Here is a 20249-nt window from a genome sequence, read left to right on the forward strand (position 1 = left end):
ATACTATTTTGACAAAGAATAGCACTGTTTCTGAGAAAACAGTGGCTTATGTGAAAAACACAAAAGTGCATTAAGAAGAAAAAAAATGTTACTTGGCACCATGAGTGTCATAAAAGTCTGAGATAATGGCTTATGATTAGGTAATTCTTTGTATTTATTTTCCCTGTTGGAACTAGTTTTAAATGATGTTTTCTTCGGAATAAAATATTTTTCTATCTTCACCCTTATAGTGAGTGAGAGGCATTTTTTTTCATGAGGGATTCCTGATAAAGACATGACATGTGAAAGCACCAAGCTTTAGCGATACTAGGTGAAAACTGGTTATTCTAACATACTATGCCAGAAGCTATATTGCCTAGCTTAGTTGTTAATGGGGATGGCTCTCCATACAGGAAACAGCTATCAACAACTTTGATTAATGTTGGATGGACTTCTTTATGGAAGAATACAGCCCCATTGGCTGAGTCCCTGGGGAACTCAGATTTCTCTTAACTAAGAGCATTCCCAGAGGATACTAACTACAATCAACCAGACCCTTGAGAAGTACAAATATCTGCCATTAGAGGGAAGGAAAAGTTAAGATAAGGTAAACTTACAAGCATAAAACTGAAAGAGAAAGAAGACAACTTTTATTTGACCTTGAATGTACTTTTTATTCTGTAAGAAATTTTAAAAAGCTAGGGGGTAGTTGTTTCTTGTCATTATACTGTTGCTGATTCTGTGGTTAGTTATTAATTTTATTTTTTATGATTCACAATCTGCTCTTTGAAATATGCCATATGCTCAAAGCAATTCAAGGATGACAACTGTCAGAATTACTCCAATAAAAATTGCCTAAATGAGGAAGATTTACTGCAGTCTGATATTTCAGTGGAAAGTGTCTCTTCCCTCCCTGACAGCTTTCTGAGGCACTGTGGATCTTGCTACTGTGGGTCTCAGTCAAAATCACTTGGCTGGTTTGTGAGAACTTGCAACACTTCTTACGTAGAACTGGTAACAGACTAGGCTAAGGGTGAATTAGCAGACATGGGAAACAATATAAATAGTTATTAGATGGATTGCCTGCAATCAATATGTGAGTTTCAAGTCAGTTTTCTTAAATCACACACAAATGCATTGACTTAATATGACAATGGTTGCTCTGTGTACCACTAATAAACATTAAATTGGATGAGGCCTGTATCCTGGCAGCAGCAAGCCAAACCAAAGGCAAATTTCTTTTCTCTCCAGGAAGATCTGAGGGGTGGAAAAAATCCACCTGAGTGCTCCAATCAAAACGCATTTTGTTAAATGTTACCAGTCCATTTATCCTTCAATTTGTTTTAGTCTATTTATTAATGCAGTTTCACTTATTACTACTTATCTTGAAGATAAATCTTTGTTCTTCTAAGGTATCACACCAAATAGAATGTGATAAATGGAACTTTCTTGCAATTATGATGTTGGTGCAGCCTGTCAGCACACGAGGGATGGAAATGAGTTCGGGGACAGGGAAGGGAATTCTAATAGACACCATGATACATACAATGAACACAAAGATATCCTGAGCGGGAGACAGACTTGTCAGCCTAATCAGATCTTCCCCAGCAAGGTAGAGGCAGGAAGGGTAGCTCTAACCTTGTAAAGATGCTGCTGCTGCTCCTCTGACATCATCAGGTCGTGGCTGTCCATCACAAGGGACTCCATGTCAATCAGCCAATCCCAGAGCTCCTGATATTCTGAATCAAAGTCCAGAAGCCTGAAGATAAGGTATAAAATGTATTATGTATAAATACAGTATAGTTGTTAAAAATCTCATATTAGAATAATATATTCTTGAAAACCCATGATGTTCCTAGGTGATACCTGTAAAACGAGAAGGAAAAAAGTTCTCTGTGGTTACACATTGGGCAAAATAGGAACTTGAGCCTATGACACAGTCACCTCATGGATTTCCAAAACATAATGTCTAATTCGGATGTTCATAACCGAGTCATGTCATGACTCTTTGCATTTGCTAACCCTGAGGATTTGAACAAAATGACAACCACTGTGTCCCTGAAAAAGAGCACTGCCATTTAACAGATTGGAAAATGGAGGGTCAGCATCTTTGAAAGGACACGTGGTCCAGAATTCTAGATAACAACTGTGCCTTCAAAATGTAAATACCCTTTGCAACTAATAGATTTTTCCAAAGATACTCATCCCAATAGATGTAATATTAGGAACATTAATGTAACTAATTTTTCTATCATGATCATAATACACTCTCAGTTCTAAAATACTATTTTCACTGGGAGATGTCTCAGTCTGTCCCTCTGCTGTCTATCTGCCTATCCCTGCACACACACACCCCACATTGATTGTCATGGATGAGTAGCTAGCATTTCAGCCTAACACTCCCAGATAGGCTTGAGTGACTCAAGTAAGCCAGTGAGAACCAGTGGCAGATCCAGTATTAGACAGGTGTTCCCCACAGACATGCTGGAAACAAAGGTAAGGACAGGAAGTCAAAACAATGAATCTTTGAATAGACAGCAATCATTAAAATTCAAAGGAGGATCACTATGGTTTTCAACAAAATAAATCATTAGAATAAGGAGCTTAAAAGGATTAATGTGATTCTCTATTGAAAGCCTGGTGCATAAGTAAAGCCTGGATTCTTCTAAAACACTGTGATCAGAAAACCAAAATGAGGGATGACAAACTATGACTTTGTCCTGCTCCCCGCCAAAATCAGCCCCCTGAAAGACAGCCTCCCATCTTGTCAAACTGTAACTCAGCAAGACTCAATACTAATGAAGTAGCAGCTTGAAGTATAAGACTGGATTTATCAATTGAGTCTTTTATGATCACCTTTTTCCTGTTCTATACATTAAATCACTGCTTTCCAAGAAAATGAACATCATCTTTTTATAACTTTTAAATTAAACTTAATAGATCTGTCAAAAATTTAAGGTGTGCCTACTGACAAGGTGACTAGTACAAGAATTCCCTATTTTATTACATTTACTTCACTATAATTACAAAGATTCTTGATTTAGATCATAAGCACTCCAGGGCAAAAATCGTCACTGGTTAACATGTACAATTGATTAATGCATGTTTACTGAATGCCAATGACTGGTAACTGCTTTTGTGGTCCAAACCTTAAGTGAGGGAGGCTCTACTGACATCCAGCAGTACTTCTAACACTCCAATATATGTACAAAACAGGTGAGGGATTTATTGAAATGAAGCTGTGATGCCATAGTTTTAGGGTGGCATCTACAAGCCTGCGTTTCCATAGATGTTGGCAAGGCTGCTGGCCCACGAACTACGGTTGGAGTAGTAGGAACTTTTGGTATATATACAAAGTCTGGATTGGTATCCCATTTCAAAACACTAAAATTAATAACAGGGATTATCATATTCTTTTTACTAATTTGGGAGTAACAGTGAATTTCCATGAAGCATTTGCTTCTCTGATAAGTATAAACACATAAAATCATCATTGGAGTGTGGGTTCAAAACTTGTGTTGAGACACAGTGGGTGCTGGTTTATGTCCCAGCTACTCCAGTTCCAATCCAATTCCCAGCTAATGACCTGTGAAATGAGTGGTTGGGCCCCTGATACTCATGTATGAGACCTGGAAGAAGCTCCTGACTCCTGGTTTTGGCCTGACACAGAGGACATTTGTGGAAGTAAATAAGTGATTGGAAGATTGCTCTATCTCTACCTCTCTCTGTGATTCTGACCTTAAAAATACAGAGGTAAAACATTTAAAAATAAGCAAAAATGCCCGGCGCGGTGGCGCAAGTGGTTAAAGGTCCTCGCCTTGCACACCCGGGATCCCATATGGGTGCCGGTTCTAATCCCAGCAGCCCCGCTTCCCTTCCAGCTCCCTGCCTGTGGCCTGGGAAAGCAGTCGAGGACGGCCCAAAGCTTTGGGAACCTGCACCCGCGTGGGAGACCCGGAAGAGGCTCCTGGCTTCGGATTGGCATAGTATCGGCCCGTTGCGCTCACTTGGGGAGTGAATCATCGGATGGAAGATCTTCCTCTCTGTCTCTCCTCTCTGTATATCTGCCTTTCCAATGAAAAAATAATAAAAATAAATCTTTAAAAAATAAAAAATAAGCAAAAATAAAACTACCTCTGGACAATGGTCATCGTTTCTCTCTTCTTGTCTTTCCCTACATGTTAATTATGGAAGACAGGTTAAGGTAGAATCCCACACGTAAAATTAGGAGACTATGATCCAAGGGATATTAAAAGTCATGGGAGAAGGAAGGTTAAAAACTAATCCCTTCAGTGTGATTTGGGAAATTAGAAGAAAATAAAGGAAGGAGGAAGAGATGTTTAGATGTTTGTCCTCTACTCTTTTGAATAGGGGAAGTATGTGACAGGCAAGAAAATAGTCAACAGCTTAAAAATGTCAACTCTACTGAGCCAGCTCAATGGCTCAACTGGCTAATCCTCTACCTTTAAGTGCTGGGATCCCATACGTGTGCTGGTTCGTGTTCTGGCTACTCCCCCTTTCCCATCCAGCTCCCTGCTTGTAGCCTTGGAAAGCAGTCAAGGATGGTCCAAAGCCTTGCAACCTTGCACCCATGTGGGAAACCTGAAAGAAGCTTCGTGGCTCCTGCCTTTGGATCTGCTCAGCTCCAGCTATTGCTGTCATTTGGGGAGTAAACCAGTAGATGAAAGAACTTTGTCTCTTCTTTTGTCTGCAAATCTGTCTTTCCAATAAAAATAAACAAATCTAAAAAAAAAACTTCTTTTCAGCTCCAGCTCCATTTACTGCTAGTAACCCCAGGAGGAAATAGGTTTATACAGGCTCCCAACAAGAAACTGAGTGATGTTGAAATCATACACCTTTTGTTAGGACATTCTTGGTCACCTTGTTCTTGAGGGTTCCATAGTTGAACAGGTGAAACTGAGAAGGACATTGCCATGACAGCAAGAACCCAGAGAGCCACGTGGACCTCCAAGGTAAAACCTCCGAGAATCAGCAGGGATAGTGAGAGCTGATATGAGGGTTAGTGCTCAAGAAATATCACTGCGCTCCTGATTAAGCTGAGGTAAGGTCACACCTTATACTATACTACTATACTATACTACAGACCTGTAGTATAATAAAGTCCTAACATCTCTGTTGAAAAATCCAGCCAACTTGTACACAAACACTGTGTTAAAGCAGTGTAGCCAAAATTCACAATGTCATGTATACTCCCACATACTCAGTCAGATGCAATCTTGGAGAAGAATAGTAAATCTGAATACTGAGCATTGACCCCAAGAGGTTTTCTGTAAAATGAATGTCAACTTCTTACGGAGGCTATAGTATGTGGTTTTGGTTTTGTTTTTCACTTTCCCCGGAAAGGATGAGCTAGGATCTGACATAAGGATTATCAATTAGGAGACAGGTGTTTCAGCTCAGTAGTTGTGATGCCACGAGGGACGCTCGTTTCCTATATCAGAGTCTGTAGGTTTCAATTCCAGCTCTGCCTCTGCTTAGGGCTAACGCATACCCTGGGACACAACAAGTAGTAGCTCAGGTAACTGAGTTCTGACATGCATGTGGGATACCTGGTCCCTCGGTTCTGACTTCACTGTGTGGGTTCTTGCACATATTTGGGAAGTGAGCCAGTAGAGGAAAGATCAATCTCCCCCAACTGGAGTGCCTTCAGAGGCCGAGAACGCTGAGGTTATCTTCTCCCATTTGGATCTGCCACATGGGACGGAAGAAGCCCAGATCCTTCCCCGCAGAACCCAATGTCATCGGAACAACAGCCAGGAGCCCTGATCAGTCCACAGAAACAGAAGATTAGTAAACTCCCTTTGGGACTAGGGAGAGGAGCTTTCTCTGGTCCCTACCTAGTTCCAACTTTGGATCCCCACTCTCTCCTGCAATGACCATCAGGGTCACTCTGGAGTGCCGCCCACCCCCCCCCGCCCCCGCCAAAACAAAACAAAAAAGAAAATTAAAATAGATAGGCAGAGAACAACAAGGAAAACTTAGAACCAGACAGGAAACAGTCCGCGGGGACTCACATATACCTTACTAGGTAGGACACAAAGATTAGTTACTCCTCACTGGGGTATTGAAGGTTTCTCTGCACACCCCCCTAAAACTGTTCTGCGCCTCAACTGTTGACATATGCCTTGTTAAAGTTATAAGCCAGTTTGGACTATCCTAAAACCCGCCAAGTTCAGTAAAAATTATGCTTCAATACAATAAACCGCTAAATACAAAAATGAAAACAGACACAAGACAGCGGAATAGTATCCTATAGCCATTTTAGGGGTATAGCAGTCGGTTGTGTATAAACCAAAATAGAAATGTCAATGAAGTTGTCACAGGACATGGTTAAGAAATTGCATTTTTTAATATATCAATCACTCAATACCATGTCAATTAACACCATAATGTTGTAAACTGTGGCTTTTAACTGGTTGGGATGATATTCTGCCAGCTCTGCTTTTAGACCAGAGATGGTCTCCCAAGAAACTGTTGAATTTATCTGGACAACAAGATGCTGGACTCTATGCATGGAACATGCTTGCAATGAAAGAAGCATGACTGGATTTGAACTATAACACTGCAATAAGGTGGAGTAATCCACCATGGAAGGAGGGTATGGGGAGGGGTTGGGGGAATCTCAGAGCCTATGAAACAGTGTCATAAAATGCAATGTAATAAAAAAAAGGGAAAAAAAAGATAAATTTCCCCCAACCCCTCTCTCTCTGCCTTTCAAATAAGTTAATATTTTATATAAATCTATCAGCAAGGGGGAAAAAGCTTAGTTTCTTTTTGTATACATATACAGTTTAAAATAAATTTTGATTAAGAAGGAATTTGATAGCAAGGAATGAACCTGTTATCTTTGTGTTTCAGTGCCTAGCCGAGTAACTGGTGAACAATGAGAAATGGATGCAAATCATGAAATAACAGAAACCTTCAGGTGGGCAAGGGAAACTTCAAAAGAGTAGCACGCGATAGAGATAACAGTGTATCACCCTAAAATGTTAACATCCCCAGACTTCCCTTTATTCTGCAGGCAAAATTTTTCAGAAATGATAATGGCACATTTGCTGACTTAAAATGAGTTTATGGACTACTCCTTTAACCTCTTTCTCCTTCCTATAGGGAAAGGCAAAGGAGATCTATAAATGCTATAAATGCTCATTGCTTTTCAAATGAATAAGACAAAAATAATATATTATACACTATATAGTATGTACATATTATATTTAAATGACATGCATTATTTATATTTTATATATTTATATGATATATTCATATATCATATTATAAACATATATTCATATGGAATATTCAATATATTTATAATATACATTTATATTTATATAAGTCAAACATATTCTTTAAATAATATGTCTATATTATATAAAAATAATATATCATGTATAATATATGATATAAATAATGTACATATTATATATCATATATCTATATTTTATACTTACTATGTTTATTATATATATTTTATATAAAACAATATAGATCATATGCATTAAGAATAATATATATAGATGTTTTGTCTTATTCATTTGAAAAGCAATGAGACAGAGAAAGAAAGAGGCAGAGAGACAGAAATTTATCTGCTGGCTCATTTCCCAAATGTCTGTAACAGCCAGGCTTGTGCCAGGCTGAAACAAGAGCAGGAACTCAATCTGGATCTCCCACGAGTGACAGACCTAAGCACTTTTGCTTTCTTTCAGAGTGTACATTAGTAGGCAGTTGGAATGAATAAGTTGATAGAGTCAGGATTTGAACTAGAGTAGCATACTAACCTCAAAGCCAACACTCATATTCCTTTTAAATAGGTAAAAAATAAATTATGATAATGAAATGCTGTGAACCACAGAAACTTTTCAATGGTTCTTTATTACTCCTATGAAATTACTGAGCTACTCCTTTCTATTATTTTTTCTAGTATATACACCAAATATTCCTTAGTCTACCTAGGATACTCACAAGTGGCAAATAAGACTAATAGAGACACTTCCTATTTCTCCAGTTTTGTTTGTTTTTATCCTAGCCAAAGATTTATTTACTTATTTGAAAGGCACAGTACTAAAGTGTAAGAGAAAGAGGGATTTTCCATCCTCCAGATGACTTTTCCAAATGCCTGTCACGGTCAAGAATTGGCAATACTGAAGCTAGTAGCCTGGAATGCCATCCAGGACCCTCAAGTTGGTGGCTTGGGACAACACCTGCTGCATCCCGGGCGAAATGGAAGAAAGCTGGATTGGAAACAGAGGAGCCGGACTTAAGCTGACATTCAGCCATGTGATGTGACATGTGATGTGACAGCTTAACCCTCTGTACAACATCCGTCCTTTACCTGAGGATATAGGATTTGTTAGGTAAAGTAAATGCTTCAGTGCCATGAGAATCAGTACCAGTGTCCCAACAGCAAGTCCTCAAAAAGTCCTGCTATAGAAGACGGAAATGTTTTTTTTTTAAGTGTTTGCAATTTACTTAAAATTCCTGTCCACACTGTAATTCAGATTTGAAAATATTTTTCTTAACAAATTCAGTGAAATAATATTTAAAACCATGAAGCCAATCAAAACAGGTTTCTGGATTTTTTTTATTAGTTCTTTGAGAGTTTCTGAGATGAGAAAAAATTTAATGTGCATATTATTTCAAGAAAGGTCTTATGTGAGGGAGTAGTTGCTTGTCTTATATTTCTACTATCTGCAAAAGTGTGTATGTTTTCAAGTGATTTTCATAAAATACAATGACTACCAAGAGTATCAGTTACTGAACAGGAAACCAGAAAAGATGACAGATGAGCGATTTTTCAATGGTACCCTAGAAATAGCAGCTCTTTGTCTCCTTGTGAATATGTTGGTCCTGTTAGCTGCATTCAGAAACAGCTTCTTTTCTTGAGTTTCTAGTGGAAAATGTGCTAATCCCTCTTTTTGAAGAACAGAGTTACATAGCACAGCAGCAAGTATCAAATAGTTTAGAATCTTACATGGGACATAGATATATTTTAGAGAGAATTTCTTCATACAATTTCTTTGTAATTGGGCTTGTGCTTATCATTTACTCTCACATATAACCTTGATGTTAAAGGCCTAGAGAGCATACAGTTTGATATGCTATACATTCTCTATGAAAGTGTTGTAATAGCAACTGAAATATATGTTCTATGAAAGTGTTGGAAACTAAGCACATCGCTGGAATGGTATCCTTTTTGGTATTTTCCCTTTAAATTATCATGCACCAGACTGTAAACAGGGTAATTTTCTCATTTTAGGAAGCTTACAACTTTGATCATGCCGTGGAAAGAAAAAATTTGTGACCCAAAGTCAGTTTTTGCAAGACAGATACAGAATTATGCATGTATTTATTTTGTGGTCTGAGATTCTAACACAGGCAAACACAGGTGACTGTGCTATTATGTTATTTAGTGCTCATTTAACTCATGTGGGTGATGACCAAGTGAAGACCAAGTGAATTTCCCAATACTGTGCCAACTATTTTGCTCTATTTTAGTGTTAAAAACAATCCCAAGTGTATGTGCTTTGTCTCATGTTTTGGTCACTTGCATCCCACATCTGAGTGCCTGGTTTTAGTTGATAGCTCTGGTTAAAGATTCTAGTGTCCTTTTAATTTTGGGCTTGGCTTGGGTACTTATGACCATGCCACTCACTGCGAAACCTAGACTGAGTTCCCAATTCCTGGTTTTGGGCTGGCCCAACCCTGATCATCATAAACATCTGGAGAGTGAACCAGCAGGTTGGAACTCTGTCTGTCTCTCTGTCTCTCTCTTTGTGTGTACTCAAATAAAATTTTTAAATATTCCAATAATTTTTGCCAAAAAATAAAATATCAGAAAGCATATTTAGTATCATTTTTTGCTGACTGTAAGGCAATATAATATTTGTAAAGCTAATAGTTTAAGAAATAATCCTTGATTTAAACTGTGATGGGAGCTGTGTTTGACTAGCTATGTGTCTCAATACATAAATGCATGCAGCCCTGGTATTTAAAGTGAGCATCATTAACTCAACATTTCAAATGAAACTTTGCTTAAACAATAAAGTTTCACCTAAGTGAAATCAATGGAAGGTGTGTGTGAATATATGAGGCTTCAGCTTGGCTCACTAAGGAATTTCGATTAAAATACACAACGAGATTTAAAAAATTATCAAAATAGCACAATTATTAGTTGAAGAGAAGAGAACATTAAAATCTCTTTGCAGCTTACTACATAAGTCTGGGCAGGTAAAAAAAAAATATATATATATATATATGCCTTCAAAATTCTTTGTATGCTTAATGGTTCATTTAACATGGACACATCTAAAAACATCAGACTGGCTCTTGAAATACCACCTTGTCTATACTGGGAGTTCTATTAAATGATCCAATTTTCGTAGCTTCTTTAGCATATTGATTTTTTCCCCAAATATTCACTGAGTGCTCACTGCTCACATTATTTGCCCAAGGAAGTTTGCTTCTGGTTTCCAATAAAAAGGACACTAAAGGGAGTGGTGAAAAAAATCCTACAAAAATATAGTTTAAGTGCTTCACAGAAGTAAAAACAAATACTAATGGATCATAATTTCCCATCATTCTCTACTCCATGTAGCACACAAGCACAGAAGGGAGGTATATCAGTGGCACCCAGACCAATTATATTGCCATTAAAAATAAAATTTAGCTTTCCAGACATGGAGCCTGATATGCACAGTTGCATGTAGAATCCCTTTCCACTCTAAACATATTAAAGTGTGGACACTAATTTACTATTTTGAATGAAAATTCATGAGCAAATTCCTCATGAGAAAAGTAGCTGCCTTTGCCATTAATAACTAACAAGGAATATGGAGTTCTTTCAATCAGTACTTCTCTCCATTCGTATCGATACCCACATATATGAGAAAATGTCTAAGAAAAAAAAATCATGCTGATAAACTTGTTAATAACATAATTCATAAATTCTTGCCATAGATTACACATAAAATTATAAATCTCAGTATGAATTTCTGGATATATGAAGGATTGTCAGGCTACTGGGAAGTCAAAACTCCATAAATTTTTCACTTAAGACACTAACTTGTATTCTATTTAAGAAACCAGAAGAGATTCTGAAAACGTTTTAGAATTAATGGCTAAAGGAACAAATGAGGGAATTGTGCTTCATAAGACATTTTGAGAGATGATGATGCTGTTACTGTTAAGAAAAAAGGAGACAAACTTATCTACATCATCATTTGTATGCCAAAAGGACACTGGATCCAGGTCGGCTACTGGCAGGCTGGCGTGGGTTGGGCAATTCAACCTTCCGTAAAAACAAATGCTCTACTCTAGGCCTTGTGGGTATCCAAAATTTGACAGAGCGTAAGGATATTTACCCTCTGATTTATGGTAGGAGTAAACAATCTGGGAATGACAATTTCACAATCCCTAACGAAACTGAGTAGCCAAATATGGAAAGTTTTCTGAAGATGACTTCATTTATCTTTTTCATGAAGACTGACCCCGCTCAGAGAGTATCATGTTCAAACTAGTGGATTTTAGTTACTTATGGAACCACTTTTAATGATTCATATGTCAACATCACTTCTGCAGCCTACTTCAAAGAGCCGCCTTGGGAATTGTTCTCTTCCCGGGATGCAGTATCACAGACACCTGTCTTTCTCCTTACTACAAGAGAAAAATCGTTTCGGTTCTTAATAGCCTAAGAAGCTGTTTTTTACTTGATTTATATTATTTTTAATCTTAGGAAATGGTGAATTGTATGATGAATGAGATTTCACTCATTTTGGGGGTAGGAAAAGTTTATAGCCAAATCACAGCCCTTTTAGAATACAAGCACAAAATAGGGATTTGCTTATTTTCTTACAGACATTTTAATTTTGCCTAAATCACTTCTGTGAAACATTTACCCCATTTTATCATCAATATTTTTATAGGGAAATTTAAAACTATTTTGGTAGGAGATGGGAAAATGAACAAAGGAACAAACTAAAGAAAAGGCATAAGCCTTGTACCCTCAAATGAAGTAGTTTAGGATTCCCCTAGGTGCCTTCTCATTGTCCTGACCACACTGCTCTCGCTTCATCAACTCCCCAAACGAGTACAGAAGTTGTTTTTAAACGAAGGGACCAGATTTTCTGTGGACCTATCTATCTACACCTTTGTATTTGATGTTACTGTCAATTTTGAACTTATTTTACCCAGAAAGAAACTTCTCTGCTATGCCTTTGTTGGCTCCTGGCATTATAGCAAGAAAGTGGAAAGCTGCATAGGCGAATAATAAGTTTAATGTATTCCCACAGTATAAGGCTATAATGTTGTGAACCCAAATGAGTAAATCTCCATTGATAAAGTGGTTTTTGTTTATTTGGTTTTTACTTTGTTTGCTTTTAAAAGGCAGAGAGACAGAAAGAATTTCCACCCACTGCTTCACTTCCCAGATACAAAAATACCAGTAGCTGGGTCAAGCTGAAGGCAGGAGACCAAAATTCAGTCCAGGTCTCCCATGTAAATGGCAGGGACACAACTACTTGAACCAGCACATGTCCCTAGTAAGGATGCTCACATACAGAAAGCTTGAATTGGAAGTAGAACCAGGACTTCACACGCAGGCATTCAGATATGGGGTGCAATATCCCACCTGGAGTCTTAACTGCTGAGCTAAATGCCACATTTTTGCTTTAGCCCAGAAGAACCTATTTTGGCAGTCACACGGTGGTCAAAATATCAGTTACCAAAGAAGTAATCAGGCACATTTTGTTCCTTTTCCCTGCATACTTGTCTTACTATTTAATGATACCAAGTACAGAGAAAGGAGCAAAAAGGGCCTGCATTGAACACTAACTAGTCAGTTATCCATTACATTGAACAAGAGTCAGAAGAAAGAAGAAGGGTAAATGAAAGTGAGGTTTCTTTGGGTTATCTGGTGATTTATCTATGAGTTTTCAACACAGGCAAGTAAAAGAGACATTTCATGACCTGTGCTTTCAAAAAAGAAAATGTTTCATGAAGTAGTGTTCCAAAAGTATCCACTGAGTAGAAACGAGTAGAAACTGAATATGATCCATGTGTGTGAGACAGAGAAAATGAAAGAGAGTAAGATTTTGAAAGGGAATGAATGTTTATACAATTGCACAGATAGTTTGGGCCTGTTGCTCAGCAGAAAGCCAGTAAGACCTCACAGGAGACAAATCCAGGGTGATTATATTCTTTCACAGGTGGTTAAATATACCTAAATTTAGAGAAATAAAGTTGGCTCTTTATTCAAAATAAATATCTGTCTCATTTATTTTAAAGACAGAGTTACAATGCAGGGGAAGAGGTTTTCCTTTCCATTTGCTGTTTCTCTCCCCAAATGGGAGCAACAGCCAAGGCTGGACTGGTCCAAAGCCAGGAGCCAGGAGCTTCTTCCATTGTTAGCATCCATTCCCATGCACGCAAGGGGAGGCAGATCTCCTTCTGCCTGGAAGCTTCACAGATGATTTTGATGCAGGGTTCTGTTTAAGAAACATGAACTCCATAATCAACTCCAGAATGTGGACTTCAGATTCTTCCCAAGTCTTACTTTTCCACATCTCCAACTTCCTGCCCCATGCTCCAGTCCATGGAAAAGGAGGAAGTCTGATGATTCCATATCTTTTTTTCCCCCCTCTCTCCTAGGTCCAATTCAATTCACTTACTCATTCATGTGTGCATTCATCCAGCACCCAATCTATGCCAGTCACAGCACCAGATACAAGAGAGGATTCAGTAAATACAGCAATGCAGGCCGGCCTCATGAGCCATCCTGTGTGCTTGAGGCTCCCTGGGAATCCTCTGCTTCTCCTCACACTGCCCATGCAAACATAAGTTTAATGCCACACTCTCCAGCTAGACTGCAAATCCATGAAAGCAGAAATTGTAGCCTGTTTTTCATAGTTATTCACTCACCATGTGTTTGTTAGGTTAAATCGAAAAGGTCTTCCCATGTTCTAGGCTTCTTTTGGAAATCCTCTCCAGACCCATCTATGCCTTTTCAGATCTGCTCTAATTCTCCTGGACAGGGCAGAACTGAGTTATGTTCTCAAGGCGCCTGTCCCCTGTCTCCCACAGCTTTCAAACTTAACACCTGAAAGCCTTTATTTTTTGTTGTTTTCAAAATAAATTTCACAAGAATAGAGACCATTTTTGCTATTCTTTTTTTTTTATCTTTGCGCTTCATATAGGAGGCTGACATATAACAAGTACTTAAAAAAATACTTGTTCAATTAATGGATGAGTTCATGTTGCTTTTGACTTAAACTTCCTTTGGACTATTCTGCCCAACCTTTTGTGTGATTGTAATGAAATCCCTTTAAGACCCTTTCATTTCTCCATAGTAGGAAGGTATTCTAACATAGATTCCAAACAGGAAAATGTACAACACAGTATTTAAGGGGAGAAGTTTACTGAGGGTCTATCTGAAATCTGAAGAATGAAGGCAAAGTGTGATTAATGAATTGACTATCACTTTTTTTTTTTTACCTGGATTTAGGTTTTAGCTCCATCTAAAATCTCTCTCAGACAAGGAAGTCATCCAGCCTTTTTTGCTACTCAGTTCTCTAATTCTCACATGGAGCCAAAGGCACAGCTCATAGTTTATACTAATCATTGACAGCAAGTAGAATGCTTCCTAAGGAAATGAAGAACATCCCTAAAATTCATTTAAAAAATGAAATCAGACAATATCTCCACAGAAGAATTGTCTAAAAAATATGGCTGCACTTTACAAAATACATGGAAGGTAGGTATCCTTGACAAACTGCTCAGGGCATTAGAGTGAACCCTCAGCGAATGCTGAATGGATGAAAGAAACTAAACCATTGACAAATGTTTTCACCACAATCAAGACGTACTGCCTCCTGCTACCACTGAGACCACAGACTGCACACTGCTGGGCCTATGAGAGCACTGGCTGTACCTGGAGATTCGGAACCACGGTCAAGTGTCTTCCTAAGGTACACATGCTGGTTCTGGAACCCACATTGCTTCACATATGTGCAGGGGAAATCCCCCTGCCAGGTATATTCCTGACAGCTAACTGCACAATTCATAGTTGGATATAAGCTATGAAACATCATTTTGATTCACACCTTTCTATCAAAGCAGAGGTTACATATTTATTTCTAAAATCTCAGAAATTAATATCACCGTTCAGTGTATCAGCAGAGGCCTTCCTAAATTAGCCTACTTTTCAATGTTTTACATACAGCCTAGACTATTATACGTTACTATAGAACCATAGCATTCATGAAGATAAGGGGAGGAAATGAAAACATATTTTGACTTATCACCTTCATTTTTCTGCCCTATATTGTGTGTGTGTATATATATATATATCATATCATATATATATATTATTCCACATATATATTATTCCATAATAATAATAATGGAATAATAACTATGGAAAGCCCACACTGCTTCCACAATTACTTTTTGAAAACAACACTCATTCTATATAACCAAAGGAACAGTTAATGAAGTTTGTATGTCATTGAAAGAGATAATTTTTTGCAAGGTCATGTTATGTTCTGAAGCCTTTAGAAATAAGGATTTGACCGTGGGAACAGAAAGTCTTAAGGGCACAACACCCTAGATAACCTCACCCACATGCATTTCTCAAACAATGCTTTTCTGTATGTTAACAGAAAACAGAAAGGGGTATATGGCTTTGTCTTTAGTATTAAATAGCTGGCATTTCTTCAGATCACTCTTAAATCTCTGACAATGCACACCCTTCAGCACCCCAAGAAGCATGAACAAGGGCTCTCAAGCTAGTTCACCTCCTCCCACTGCACAGAACAATGCTTGTTGTTAGCTGAGCAATCCCCAGGGTAGATTTCTGATTTGCAGAGGCCTGAGTAAGTATGCAGGTTGGGTCCTTGGAATCTGAGGTCAGAAGCACGAGGTGCTGTCCAACCTCCAGGGCTTTTAGAAAACATAAAAATGTGACCTAAAATTTGTGCTTGTACATACACAAGAGACTACTTAGGCAACCAGAGAAATTAAAGTTTATTAAGGTCTCCAAACAATTCATTGTGCATGGTCCAAGATTTAACCCTTTCTCTCCTACTTGCTGCTATGGTTTTCTTTTGGTATGTGTCTAGTGGAGCTTACAGTGAAATGCAATGTGTTAATCTGTGATGCTGGCATCATATGTATGCAGCTCAAGTATGAGCTCAGGTTCAAGTCCCGTTGCTCCACTTTAGATCTAGCTCTTCAGGGAATGTCCATGGAAAAGAACTGGAAGATAACCCAGGTACTTGGGTCCTTGTCACTCACAAAGGAAACTCAGATGAAGTTCCAGGCTCCTGGTTTCAGCCTAGCCCAACCTTAGCTAGTGCAGCTACTTAGAGAGTGAACCAGTAGACAGAAGACTGTTCTCTTACTGTATCTCTCTCTCTCCCCCCATTCATCTTTATGTAACTCTGCCTTGCAAATAATATACAGAAAGATTTAAAATAAATGTATATTGAATTAAGAAAGAAGAGCTCACTATTTACATAGTATATCTGATGTATTATTTAAAAGATGATAGAACAACAAATTATACAAGTAAGTAAATTTGAAAACTTAAAAAACATTTCCTTACATCCTAACAGAATTATAGCAAAGATCTGTTTTTCTTATTATTAAGACCCCAGAAAGAATTTATTATCCTTCTGCTTAATTTAACCTAAGAGACTCTATGAGGATTGGACATCCAGTCAAAACTATCAGCAACTTTAAACAAAATTGCAAGAAATTCCTCCTTCCTCCTTCTTTTTCAGAAAATGGTTTGGCTACAGTAACACCCTAGAGGTTTATATGAAGTTATTAACAAGTAATACCACTTTAGGGAACAGTTTTGCCTTCTTGCTGTATAGCTCAAGCACAGAAGTGAAATAGGTTTCTGTGTTTATGAGTATGATTATTATCAAGTCATTAAAACTATTAAATAATTAAATTTTATCAGCACTCTTATTCTTTAATAAATAGCTACCAAATATTAAAATTGAATTAGAAAAGGGAAAATATAGACAGTGTTTGTATAACTTTACAGACATTTGGAAATACTGTAACATATGAATTAACCATTTAATAGTATGAGTAGACAGTATTATATCAATACAGTTACATGTCTCAGGCTAGATAGATTACCTAAGAAATTGGGTCCTTTAACAAACCATACAAGGTTGAAATGTTATTGTCTTATTCTAAATGACTTAAGGATTTATTTATTTGTTTATTTATTTATTTTGGAAAGTCAGAGAGATCCTCCATCCACTGGTTTACTCCCCAAGTGGCTGCAGTGGCTGGAGCTGAGCTGAGCTGAATCCAGAAGCCAGGAACCCCTTCTGGGTCTCCCACATGCATACAGGGTCCCAAGGCTTTGGGCTGTCCTCAACTTCTTTGTCAGGCCACAAGCAGGGAGCTGGATAGGAAGTGGAGCAGCTGGGACACATACCGGGCCCATATGAGATCCCAGCATGTGCAAGGTAGGGGCGTTAGCCACTAGGCTAGCGCATTGGGCCTGCAAGGATTTAACTGCAAAGTCAAAGACAGAGGGAGGGTCAGAAAGAGAATGATCTTCCATATGTTGTTTTAGTCCCAAATAACTACAGCGGTAAGACCTGGAATGTTTCTTTAGTCTCAGAAGTTTCTTCTGGGTCTCCCACAGGGGTTCAGGGATTCAAGGCTTTGGACCATCATCTGCTGTTTTCCCAGGCTACTAGCTGGATCAGAAGTCAAGCAGCCAAGACACAAACAGATACACACATTGGATACCAGTGCCACAGTCAGAGGATTAACCTACCGTGCCCTCGGGCCAGTCCCTCTAACTGTATGTAAAGCTAAATAGCTAGTCCAACATCTCTAAACAATTGCTATACTTCTATTATTCAAGAAAATGATATTTTCCCAATCTTCCAGTGAGGCTCTAGTATTTCAGATTTCTTCAATTAGATATTAAAATAAATCATGTAGTCTAAAAAGAAAATACATCAAAACAAGGTATATAGATGAAAAAAATCAACACTAAAGGCACACTATGGTCCCAAAAATTAAAAAAAAAAAGCTAGTGATGAAAGATTATTTCTAGGTTTTATGACATCAACTGACTAATCCACAGCCACCTGCAATGGAATTCACAATAGTTAAGATATGGCAATTAGCCCAGATGTCCATCAAAAGATGACTGGTAAAAAAAACAATGTGGCATATACACACTACGGAATACATCTTAGCCATAAAAAGGAAGGCAATATTCTGCAACAAAATGAATGTAACTGGAAACAATTAAACTTATTGAAATAAGCCAGTAGCAAAAAGATAAATAGCACATTTTCCCGTGATTTGTGGTAAGTTATAAAGAATACCAGAAAAATGAATATGAGAAGGGCATTTTTGAGATTTGATTATTGTTTCATAGCCTGTATAGATACACTTACTTTTCCCTACTTGTTATTTCCTCAAATCTTGAAAATGAAACTACATCATTGTAAAAAAAAAAATTTTTTAAGAAATGGGAAGGAGGAGAGTGGGTGGGACACAGGAGTAGAAGGGAGGTTAAATTGGGAAGTATCACTTATGCTCCCACATCTGTGTTGTTTACTTTATGTGAGTAAAAAACAAAAGAGAAAAATCTACAGCATCAATCCCACCTCGAATGGAAAAGAACATAATTGGCTCATCTATTGTTCTCCTTACCTGTTAGCTGGGGAAGAATGTCTGCCTAAGCCCTATCGGTGTAAAATCATTGAAAAGGCAGAATAGTGGGAATAAAACAACCAAAAAATAGTTCCCTACCCATTACTTTCCAGCGTATGAACTTTTGACATATCAGCAAACTCTTCTTTCCTCTTGCTGCTGCTGGTATACTGCTCACTGTACAGTTTGAGGGACATCTGCTCAACAGCATCTCTTTGTGCTTCCAGGTAGCATAGTTGAACCTCAGCCTGGAGAGAGAAACAAAGAGGAATTGCTGCTTTAATCCAGAAGGAATACATTTAAGGTGAAGTGTGACAGCCCAAAGAACAGAAATTGTTCACATCATTATACTGCTGCTTTTGGGATTGGATTTAATGCAATCAGCTTGGCGTATTGCAGAATTATATTCTAGAATTGAATCTTAAAAGTTCTTCCTTAAAATATTATCTGAGTAAATGAACTCCCAGAAGACTCAGTAAGTATCACAAATATGCCTAAAATCATAATACCAAATAAGACTGTACATAAAAATTCTGTGAAATTCCTTAATACAATTCTTCCATATATTGTCACATATGTAACATTTCTCAACATCCCCCAGTTCATACAGAAGAATATATATATTGAATGTTTCTCTATGGTGAATATATATATTTATATAGTGAACATTTATCTTTCCTGAGGATAATACAAGGATAATAAAAAGCCTATGATTAATTGCTATTTCTATAATAACTATTTCTCCCACAGTAACAACAGACTTCCTTTATTTCATTCTGTTGATTCTCTTTTAGCCTGAACAATTTTAATGTAGAAGAAATTGTTTTTCTAATATGCAGGTTTAGATTGTTACATGTTTCATAGTTTCTTGGAGCTCAATGTAGTAATGGAGAGGTAGTAAGCTCACCATGCTGTTTTCCATCAAACCAAGGACAAAAGAATGCTGAATAATATTTGGCATGGAAATGTATTGAAAAGAAGCTTTATTTATTGCAGATGTTGTAATCTCTATGGCTTTAGGGTTCCCTAGAACACCAGATGAGACCAAGAATGAAGTCTTCTCGGGGAAATTCTGAGTTCATGTATGTTGGGGATCCTAAAGTTTTATTTTCATTTAGTGTATTACATTACATTCAAACACATTTGTTAGCATTTCTGATAAACCCTAAAGTGGATATTCTAAGAAAACAGTTCTGGGTTGGCTGGAGAGTCTATAACATGAAAAGTCAACTTAGATATGACCTATTTTTAGTATCCAGAGCCAACCAATGCCTTTTGTCTGGATTCTGGTATTACACAGTTAGCTGTGAAGGAAAATCCAAATATTATAAAATGATGGCTTATGGGTCAAATTGGGATGCTTTAAATATCATAAGTAGGTTGACAAAAGCAAAGTTTCAAACTATTGTAGAACTCCCATGCTGTTGTTTTTCATAAGCAAATAGTTATTAATGAAGTATACTGGCAAGGAAGAACTTAAAAGAAACAAGGTTAAAATTAGAACAGTTTTAATTGAAGTGTCAGAAATCAGTTCAAAATTGCAACTTATCTACTGG

The 20249-nt window shown here is 37.6% G+C and overlaps 1 protein-coding gene across 1 annotated transcript in view; it reads right to left on the reverse strand.

Annotated features, from left to right (window-relative positions):
* The window catches only part of AKAP6 (A-kinase anchoring protein 6), a 434750-nt gene that overhangs the window by 109755 nt on the left and 304746 nt on the right, over window positions 1–20249 (reverse strand). The window contains exons 8-9 of the mRNA XM_040969476.1: window positions 18793–18941; window positions 1618–1738 (exon numbers count right to left, since the gene is read on the reverse strand). Of these exons, the coding sequence (XP_040825410.1) occupies window positions 1618–1738; window positions 18793–18941 (270 nt within the window). The remainder of the gene's footprint in view (window positions 1–1617; window positions 1739–18792; window positions 18942–20249) is intronic.

The sequence above is a fragment of the Ochotona curzoniae genome, unplaced genomic scaffold, assembly GCF_017591425.1.
Source record: "Ochotona curzoniae isolate NIBS_2020 unplaced genomic scaffold, NIBS_Ocur_1.0 scaffold_4701, whole genome shotgun sequence".
NCBI classification, from domain to species: domain Eukaryota; kingdom Metazoa; phylum Chordata; class Mammalia; order Lagomorpha; family Ochotonidae; genus Ochotona; species Ochotona curzoniae.